The sequence below is a fragment of the Heloderma suspectum genome, chromosome 7, assembly GCF_057233095.1.
Source record: "Heloderma suspectum isolate Gila_16-S chromosome 7, 16-S_ref, whole genome shotgun sequence".
NCBI classification, from domain to species: domain Eukaryota; kingdom Metazoa; phylum Chordata; class Lepidosauria; order Squamata; family Helodermatidae; genus Heloderma; species Heloderma suspectum.
Window position 1 is genome coordinate 588212 of NC_139464.1, and position 10789 is coordinate 599000.

At 46.9% G+C, this 10789-nt stretch overlaps 1 protein-coding gene across 1 annotated transcript; it reads right to left on the reverse strand.

The window, feature by feature from the left end:
- Positions 1-3943: 3943 nt before the first annotated feature.
- LOC146339187 (uncharacterized) lies at positions 3944-10020 on the reverse strand. The gene is made up of 4 exons (XM_084808722.1): positions 9530-10020; positions 9068-9172; positions 6422-6520; positions 3944-5028 (listed from the first exon to the last, which is right to left on the reverse strand). The coding sequence occupies exons 1-4, from the start codon at positions 9547-9549 to the stop codon at positions 4545-4547; spliced, it is 708 nt and encodes a 235-aa protein (XP_084664848.1). The 5' UTR covers positions 9550-10020; the 3' UTR covers positions 3944-4544.
- Between the last annotated feature and the right edge of the window lie 769 nt (positions 10021-10789).

A 10789-nucleotide genomic window follows, 5' to 3' on the forward strand; every position in this document is an offset into this window, starting at 1 on the left:
GCTGTTTGCAAACTTTGTATAGTGACTTGCATGGGCTGCTCCTTCCGTTGATAGCTATTTTGTCACAGGGTTGCTTATGCTACAATCCTATGTAAGATTACTTGAGAGTAAGCAACCCTGAATGTGGTTTTCTTTGAAAATAGCACACCGAAAGGCTTCAATCTTATACATTCTTACCCAGAATTCCCACAAAATTTGCAACAGTTTGATCTATAGTAATCACATGTGTGGGGTGTGATGTTTGGCTCCATACACTGAAAAGCTTCAACTTCTGAAGGGGGGAGGGGGCCGTCTAGCTAGTTGTTAAGTCTAACAGGGATTATTATATATATAGCTTATATACATGTAAGCTGTTCTATGATTTGCATCCCCGAAATGTTTCTTTCAAACTTCAGCATTATGATCCAAACTCCAATCTTCTTTAAGTTGGTTCTAAAGGCTACATCTAAGGATTCAAGCTGGCTTAATCATTCAGACTTGTCTGCAAATGGTGAGCCGTTTTTACACCTTCTGTGCTTACTTTCCTCAAGGCCTCCATCTCCTCACTCCTGTATCCTCACTATTAAAGTAATTATTAAAGCAATTAAAATTGTGTTTTTAAAATTCAGACAGGTAATAAGCGGTCAGCTTTTTTTTTTTTTTAACTACACAGTACACATGCCCATACTTTGTAAGGTGGTCAGATGCTTCTGCACTTTTAAGAATGAATTTCTGCAACTATATGTTGCTGAAGGGTAAGAAAAGTTTTACCTGCTGCTCCTCTTCCCTAACCATTAAAAGGGGGCCGGGGGGGGGCGCAGGATATGGCTAGAAGCAAAGAAAGAGTGCCGAAGGGGGAGAGATAATTTTGCAGGATGTGGCCCTCTGCCAAAGCCTTTCATCTGTTCAGAAAAAGCTGACTCCTGTCACTTTATTCAGAGGCTGCAGAGTCACAACATGGTTGGCAGAACAGAGCAATAAAAAGCCCCCTCCCTTCAAGGCTCCATTTCTCCAATATCTGCCATTGGTGAAAATGCCAAACATAGTTTTCCTGAAGTCAGTCACCATCATTATAATGAGCAAATGGTTGTAAGGACTATTGAGATAGTACTTAGGAGGATCAGGACATGACTTGGCATTTTTATCTATGGTGGGAGGCAGTAACTATTGCGGGGGGGGGGGGCTCCTGCACTTTAATGCAGATTGTTCATGTTCAGTTTCCCTCATCCATTCCACGGACTACCTAGGGGTGGCCCCTAAAGACCCCCACTGCCATAGCCAGGGGCATTGCTAGGTCCTTAAAAGATCCAGGGCACAAGCCCATAACACAAATTTGCGTGCATATATATATAATGCATATCTGAGTCTAAGCGTACTTCTAATATATCTATGTACCTGTCAGTGTGGGTGTGCTGTGTGCATGTGGTGTGCTTGCATGTGTTTATAGATTACATACATACATAAGAAGTGTGCACTGACCCCCCACCTCACTTCAACTCAGACCCCGATTCAGTGGTTGGGAAAACATCCTGCTTCTGCTTGGACCGGTTTGTAGTCAGACCACTTCAGCTCAGCACCAAACCTGAGTCAAGGTTCGGAAAAATGAGTCTTTATGACTACCATGGGAAACTGGGGAAAAAAACCCTAACATTTTTTCTCTTTGTCAGAACTGGATGATAATTTCAGGCATAGTAGCCCCTTAGAAGGGAATTACACCTGCCCAATGTCAGAAAAATAGGTGCAGGGTTTATATTTTGATTTTCTTTTAAAGGGAACTACCAATAACATTTGTATTACTTGGAAGAATTGGATAAATATTCCAGGATTCATTGCCCCATCAGAGATGATGTCTGCGAAATTTCAGAATGATGGCTACAAGGTTTTTTGTGCAAGGGTGGCCTTGACTTTTTGAGGTCTCCAGAAGAGGACTCGCATATCTCCCTATTTTCATTGTAGACCATTGTTCTGAAAATTACAGACAGCCTAGAGTTGTCCCCAAGTAAGAAACCAGCAAAGTTTCAGAAGGATAGGTGCAGCAGTTTATGTGGAAGGGGCGTTCTCCAATTTGGGGGAGGGATTTGCTTTCCCTTCCCTTCCCCAATACTTTTTGAGTAAATTTGTATGAAAATGCACAGGTCATTAGAGGTATCCCCCAGGCAAGAACCCTGAAAAGTTTCTGACGGATATGCATGCATGCGAATCTAGAATTGTTAGAACATATTTATGTTGCGCCAGCATTGGCAGCAGGGGAACATGGGTGGGAGGTGCTGTTGCACTCATGTCCTGCTTGTGGGTTTCCTGTGGGCATCTGGTTGGACACTGTGTGAACAGAATGTGGGACTAGATGGACCTTGGTCTGATGCAGCACAGCTCTTATGTTCTTAAATATGAGGTGTCTCTGCCCTTGTGCAGAATGCTTTTCTTTCACCACTCAGCACTTAAATTCTCCCCCTACCAATTCTTTTCCCCTCCATGCGACCATCCCTCCTCATCCTGCCATCCTCCAGCAACTCTTCATAAAAATAGATGTCTTTTTTGTGTAACTCTCCTCTACCTCCTCTTTGTTATGTACAAGCTCTCATTGTATCTTCCTCCCCAAAACCATATCAATATGGTGATACAAAAACTAAAGAATGCAGGATAGGGAGGAGGCGCCAGCAGAGGACCAGCAGCAGCACTAGAACCGAAACTACAGAATGACTTGATGAGAATCATAGAATATTCAGGTTGGGAGGGGCCTACAAGGCTGAGTCCAACACCCTTTTTCAAGCATCTTCCTATTTTTCTCTCTCTTGGGTAGCCAGATGCAATTTTCAAATTTTTTGAAAAACATATTCAAGCATTGCTGCCACTTTTCTGTAGCCAAGTTGAGCATTAGAAAAATAAGTGTCCCCAACAGCCTGGCCAGCTGATAGAAACACTTCACACCTCCCAGCGGCTTCTCCCTCCTCCCCCTCCTTCTCAAAACTTCTAAGACAGCCGAAAGGTTTGTAAATTTTTCTTTCTATTGACCAGAGTCCTTTTCTGTAAACTTGTTTGCACAATCTTTGTTCCCTGACAGAGTATATTCAGATATTCCTAAGCCACTTCCCTGGTCTTCCGAAGCTGAATCTGCTTCCACTGCTCCAAAACAAGCATTGTTCTAAAACAACTTGGGCTCTTTTGTTATAAAAAAAAAATCTTGTGCTCTTATTACCTAAAAGCATGGAAATAAAAACTGACAGTAACATATTACAGTACTTTCCTTGATTCTGCAGCCGCTGCCCTCCTTGTTCAAGCCAATGAAAATATTGGGCTAAATTCTCCTTTAACGCCTTGTGTACCTCACTCAGTAGCAGCTCTTCTACTTAAAACAAAGACTGCACCTATCTCAATCATGCCTCTCCAGGTATGACATTTTGCTTCTAGCATTTATATTAAAGTGCACCGTTGTTCCACTCTACATCCTGCTTCTTTGCTGCCTGATGCTTCTAAAAGTATCCCTTATGATTGTTTAGAAGTGGCTGAGCAGCTAGGAAAGCCACGTCCAGACTCGTCAGATGAACCACTGACTAATGTAGATTGTGTATATTTTGTGGATGGGTCTTATCGAAGAAATGCTAAAGAGAAATGCTGTCTGTACTTCCCATATTGTATTAGAAAAAAATATTTTGCCTAACTGTACTTCTGCTCAAGTAGCAGAACTTTTTGCCCTCACTACCACCTTATTCCTTTCAGCAATAAGCCAGTCTCCCATAGCAACTTTTGAAGATGTTGCACAACTCCAAAATCAGGCCCAAATGATGAAAAAGTGGAGACTGACTGGTTGTCTTCAGTACACAGACCATTTGTGGTGCTTCCTGGACGGCCGCCTGTAGCTCCCACGGTCCTTCTTCCCCACCTTGTAGTAGCAGATAAGAAGGGTACAGTTGAGTCAATCCCGTGAGAGGGGAAGGTGCCACAATGATTTAGATCAAGCAAGTTGCAAAAATGTGAATAATGTGTTTAATATACTCAGTAACTTTGTTTTTGCTTTAAGAGAAAATCTCTTTATATCTGTATTTGTGGCTATGGTTCTTGCTATGTGAGAGTGTGAGCTTTTTATTACTCTTAGTCATCACGACTGGCATATAGGTGGCAGAATGTCCTATATGCCACCTAAAACCTACAATAGCATCAGCATCTCCCATATAAGAAACAAGATGCAATGACTGTGTGTGACGGGCAACAGAAAGTGAGTGTTGGCTGAGGATCATCCGTATGGTCATAGAATCATAGAATAGTAGTAGGGTTGGAAGGGGCCTACAAGGCCATCGAGTCCAGCCCCCAGACCAATGCAGGAATCCAAGTCAGAGCATCCCTAACAGATGGCTGTCCAGCCTCTTCTTGAACGACTCCAGTGTGGGAGAGCCCACTACCTCCCTCGGTCACTGGTTCCATTGTCGTATTGCTCTAACAGTCAGGAAGTTTCTCCTGATGTTCAGCCAGAATCTGGCTTCCTGTCACTTGAGCCCATTATTCCGTGTCCTGCACTCTGGGATGATCAAGAAGAGATCCTGGCCTTCCTCTCTGGGACAACCTTTCAACTACTTGAAGAGCGCTATCCTATCTTCCCTCAGTCTTCTCTTCTCAAGGCTAAACATGCCCCGTTCTTTCAGTCTCTCTTCACAGGGCTTTGTTTCCCATCCCCTGATCATCTTTGTTGCCCTCCTCTGAACCCTCTCCAGTTTGTCTGCATCCTTCTTAAAGTGTGGTGCCCACAACTGGACACAGTACTCTAGATGAGGCCTAACCAGTGCTGAGTAGAGGGGAACTAGTACTTCCCGGGATTTGGAAGCTCTGCTTCTATTAATGCAGCCCAAAAGAGCATTTGCCTTTTTTGCAGCCACATCACATGGTTGGCTCATATTCAGCTTGTGATCGACAACAATTACAAGATCCTTCTCGCTTGTAGTGCTGCTGAGCCACGTATTCCCCATCTTGTAACTGTAAGATGCCACTCTGCACCAGTGAAAGCTGTGGAGCTGGGGAACCGATTCCAGGTACTTGCGGATGAGACTGGAGGACAGCCTGCAGAGGAAGAATCACAGGGGAACCTACATGAGAGTGAGGAAGAGGCTGAAGGTCAGTCAAACAGAGGCAATGAAACCCAGGCCTACAACAAGAAGAGTGGTAGTAGTGGGAGACTCCTTGCTGCATGGGATCAAGACCCAAGTATGTCGCAAAGACCAATGGACTCTCTAGGTATGTTGTCTCCCGGGAGGATGGATTAGAGACATGACTGAAAGGTTGCCTGCACTCATAAAGCCCACTGACAGGTATTCCTTTCTTCTCATCCATGTGGGAACAAATGATGCCGCCAAACGGAGCTACGAAGAAATCACGTTAGACTTTGAAGCTTTGGGAAGGAAACTTAACAACTTTGGGGCCCGGAAAGTTTTCTCATCCATCCTTCCAGTAGTTAGAAGAGGGAAAGAAAGAGAACGAAAAATACTCCGGGTGAATGACTGGCTACGAAGGTGGTGCCGACGAGAGAGATTTGGATTCTGGGACCACGGCCTATACTTCCTGGAAGATGGGCTGTTGGCAAGGGACGGGTTGCACCTCACAAAGGCTGGGAAGAATGTGTTTGGCCACAGCATGAAGAACTTCATCAGGAGGGTCATGTATTAGCTAATGTGTTTGAAGAGGTATTGTAGCTCAAGCTCAACCTTCTCTGTGTGCCAGGAAGTGTTACTTCACAAAGAAGAAAACGCAAGCTAAACTGAATGTTTACTGAGGGATGCTGCATGTGCTAGAATGATGCTGTCAAGACGAGAATGAGATTTTAAAGTGGTCTAAGGAAGTGTAACATTTTACTGAAAGTCACTGGTGAGATATATTTGTACACTGAGGAAACAGTAGAATTGAAATCCTATGTATTGTGCATTGTCCCATTGTTGTGCTAGTTATTGTTATTTTCTTGCTTTCACTTTTTGCTTTGAATGTAGCCTAACAAGCTTAATGATAAAGGATTTGTTTTAATTGTTTAATAAACAACTGCATATAAAATCTGAGAGAATTCAAGGGAAGACTGTATTAGATTTAGTTTCAAAAGAATAGCAAGCAGTCAGCTGTGAATTCGCCCAAAATCATGTACAGAATACAACTATAAGAACAAACTCTAAAATCATGAAAACTGCCAACTTTCTAGCAAATCAGCATACTTGTACTATTGATTACTCCATGCAGGGGTTCTCAGTACTACAAAATGAACTGAGCAACCCCCATGAAGGGCAGGATTCCCTAGCTTGTCTTAAAAGCAGCTCTAAAGTGAGACATCCCTCAGAGGTGAGACCTGAGGGGGAACTGTGGATCTCAGTAAGAAGCTGAGGTCCACATCACCTAAGCTTCCTGAACCCCAACTGAGAACCCCAGCTCAAAGCACAGCGATGCCCATCAGGAGGACGATTCCGTGACTTACGTGATGGCAGGTCTAACAAGCAGAGGAAGCGCCCACGTGGTCTTCGGCCGGCCCAGCCAAAGCAGTGTCCTGGGTACGTATGTGGAGGAGACAGACAAGCTGGGGCCGAGGAGTGAAAACGCACAATTACACAGGAGGAGGAACAAAACACCAAAACTTACACAGGGTAGAAGTCACTAATGTCCATATCCATAGAGGGACCTGGCTTTTCAGATCTCCCTCAAACTGAAGCTGCATTTCTAGCATGTTAGAAGCAGCTCTGAAGTGAGCCATCCCTCAGAGGTGAGACCTGAGTGGGATCTGTAGACCTCAGTAAGAAGCCTGTTGGCCTGTTTCTGAACTATACGGTAGCTACTAAAATGGGGTACCTGGTATAGTTGCTACCAGTTTACCCTTGTGTTACCAAACCAGTCTGTTCTGGACTTGTTTTGGGGGTAATTTCCAAAAACAGACCATTAATCCAAATAATCTGACCTATTTCTAGCGGCTAAATAGAAAACATTTGTCTTTGTCGTAAGAACCCGGATGTGGTAAGGCTAGTGTAAGAGGGAAAACAAACGGGGATAATATGTTGCCATTCTCTACAAATGTTAGGTGTGCCAGATGCAAGAAGGAATTAGCAATCACCTCCACACCTTTGGCCAGGGAAACTGAAAACCAGAGGCCTTGAATTTTGTTTTTGCTCATTCTTATCGATTCCATATCTCTCCACTGGTTCTTCATTCATACGAATTAGATTTATCACCTGCCTAATGTGGAATATTTCAAGGTATACTTGTGTATTTCTTATGCCTATTCCTTCATTTTTGGAATTTCTGTATAAGGTTTTCTTTAAATCATTCCATATTGTTTTATTATGAAAAAAATTGTATATAATGTCCTGCCAGTTTAACCATTTCTGCGGGATTGCAATCGCAGGAGCTCAAACCTCTGGATTGTTCATGGTTAACAACTCAGGTAAACCACAGCACAGAGCTCCCACGTAACCACGACCCGCGATTCAGTGACAAACCATGTTCAACCCGTACTCTGGGTTGTCGTTACGTGCAAAGCGTGTCTTTATCTGCCATCAGGGATCAGCTGAAGGTGGTTTAATTTGCATTGCGATGATGTGAAGTCAGCACAGACCTGGTTCTGATCATTGATGGAAAATCTGGTGTGACTTACAGCAGAGCTCCTCTATACAGGGAATGCATGGCAACACAGCACTTCGTACTGGAGGCAATAAATATACGCTAGAACTAATTCAGAAGTTCAGTTCAGATTCATACATCAGCGCTCGCAGACACATCATGAGAAAAGCTAAGAATGTTTAACTACAAGCACCCCATAAAGCTGGATGTGTGAGTGTAAGCGAGCAAAGGCTTGAGACGTGGTTCACAGCAACCGTTCCGTTTCCGTTTAAGGAGACGTCTACAAGATTAAGGAAAGCGAAGTGCATGATGGGACCCAGACTCTACATGCTGTAATGACTCAGCAGTTCGGACGATCTGTTCAAGCCAAGTTCCAACGTGTGAAATTTAAACAACGAATGTCCACTCTGAAGTCTCGTGCTGAGTTCCGTCTCTGGCGTTTCTCTGTTGCAAGATAGCCACTTCGAGGTCTGTTACCGAATGACCTGGAATGCTGAAAGGCTTCTCCACAGGTCGGCCGGGGACACAACCGGACACCGCCATACAGCTCCACGATGGACGCGCAGCTACCTCCTCGTACCAAAACCCACAGACCACCATGCATCCCTACACGCCTCAAGCTAGCCACCTGGACACACCACACGAGCCGTTGTCTACAGCCCGGCCCTGCGATACAAGTGCACCGCCTCCTGTGCCTCGGACAGAGACTCAACCCTACCAGACCACTCTAAACGGGCCAACAACACGGCAACCCTCGTTGCCTCGCAACTGACACCGCTACCAGCAAACTGTGGAGGAGCCTTTCAGCGCTTCAGGACATTCTGGAACAATCCTCCGAGTGCTTGCCTTGCAACGGAGAAACCAGGGAGACAGAATCCAGCAGGAGGCCGCACAGCAGACATTCGTCGTGAAGTTCCGCACCTTGGAACTTGGCTTGAACACATCGGCTGAATGGGTGAGTCATTACGGTGTGCAGAGCCCAAGTGCCACCTTGCAGTTCGCTTTCCTTGCTATTGTAGACATTTCTTTAACTGGAAATGGAATGGTTGCTGTACCGGTCACCGAGTTTCCCAGCCGGAACCCATCCATTCCTGTATCTGACTGAGTGGCTTAGGCCCACGAGGAGCGCACGCCTTAGTAATAAAAAAACTGTCCGTCCTTAAGGTGCCACAGATTCTTTTTCAGGAAGAAGCTACGATGTTCCCATGAAGAGGAGGCCTTACAGGCTTGTGTGACCCCCAGCTCAAAGCACAGCGACCCCCATGAAGAGGATGATTCCGTGAATTCAGTGAAGGCGGGGCTAACCCAGGCCAGCCCCATGAAGGGCAGTTGCCAGCCAAGGGTGTAACGCAGCAGCGAGGAGAAGTATCCCCATAAAGAGCTGGCTTCTCAGGGATCTCTTAGGCAGAGTTCGAATCGTGGCCAGCCCCATGAAGAGGCGGCTTGCCAGGCAACTGAGAACGCCAGCTCGGAGCACAGCCATCCCCATAAGGATGACGATTCCGTGACTTACGTGATGGCAGGTCTAACCAGCAGAGGAAGCGCCCACGTGGTCTTCGGCCGGCCCAGCCAAAGCAGTGTCCTGGGCCCGTATCTGGAGGAGACAGACCCGCTGGGGCTGAGGAGTGAAAACGCACAATTACACAGGAGGAGGAACAAAACACCAAAACTTACACAGGGTAGAAGTCACTAATGTCCATATCCATAGAGGGATCTGGCTTTTCAGATCTCCCTCAAACTGAAGCTGCATTTCAACACGGTCTCTTGCTGATACGGGTTTCTTTAGTAAGGCCGGGGCGGGGCGGGGCTGGGGGGAGAGACGGGGAACAGACTGAGCGCCTGATCTCCTCTTTGGCCTGGCCAGCGTAGCATCCTGCGCCGCGGGAGAGAGCACCGTAGAAACTCTCCGCAGAACAGAGGTATGTCTGTGGCCACGTAGCCACAGCTGAACCCAGTCTGGCGCATTAGTACTCACAGCGGGTTCTTCCTGCTCATGAGGAGGCCCTTCTAGCTTGGACCCAGCTGAGGCGCCGTGGTACCTTGACCCTTCAAACGCTGCCTGGCACCTCGACCCTTTTCACGCTCCGGAGCCGCGAAAGCAGCGATTTGAAAAGAAAAAAAGCGTCAGCAATTCCTGCAGGCCTGCTTCTTCCTCCTCATCACTTGAGTCTTGCATCCGAGTAGGCCCTTCCAACCTTGATGCTATTAGGACAGCCCAGTAATGAGCTGAGCAACCCCCGTGAAGGGCAGGATTCCCTAGCATGTGTTAAAAGCAGCGCGAAAGTGAGCCATCCCTCAGAGGTGAGATCTGAGTGGGATCTGTGGACCTCAGCAAGACGCCTCTTGGCCTGTTTCTGAACGATGGGGTCGCTGCTAAAATGGGGTACCAGGTACAGTTGCTACCACTTTACCTTTGTGTTTCCTAACTGGTGCTTCAGGCCTGGACTTGTTTCAGAGGTCATTTCCACAAAGAGATCCATTAGCCGAAATAATCTGACCCATTTCTGGGTGCTAAACTGAAAACATTTGTCTTTGTCGTAAAAACCCGGATGTGGTAAGACCAGTAATAGAAGGGAAAACAAACGGGGATGATACGTTGCCTCACCCTCACCCTCACCCCAACCCCAACCCCCTAACCCCAACCCCCTAACCCCAACCCCCCACCCCCAACCCCCTAACCCCAACCTCTACCCCTTACCCTACCACCAGCCCCCCTAACCCCGACCCCCCGACCCCGACCCCAACCCGACCCTGACCCAACCCTGACCCGACCCCGTACCCCGACCCTAACCCTGACCTTCTAACCCTCTAACCCCTGACCCTCTAACCCCCTGACCCCCTGACCCTGACCCTAGCCCCAACCCCCCCACCCCAACCCCTACCCCTCACCTCCACCCTCACCCCCACCCCACCCCAACCCCCTAACCCCAACCCCCTAACCCCAACCCCCTAACCCTAACCCCCACCCCACCACACCCGACCCACCCCGACCCCGACCGACCCCAACCCTGGGTGGGTTGACCTGGCTGGGTGACCAGTCAGATGGGCGATTAATAAATTTAATAAATAAATAAATAAATAAATAAATAAACCCCAATCCCCTAACCCCCCAACCCTAACCCCCTGACCCTGACCCCCTGACCCTAACCCCCTAACCCTGACCCTAACCCCTAACCCCAACCCCAACCCCAACCCTGCCTCTCGAAGGGAGAGGGTGTGTTTGTTTGGAGCTCCT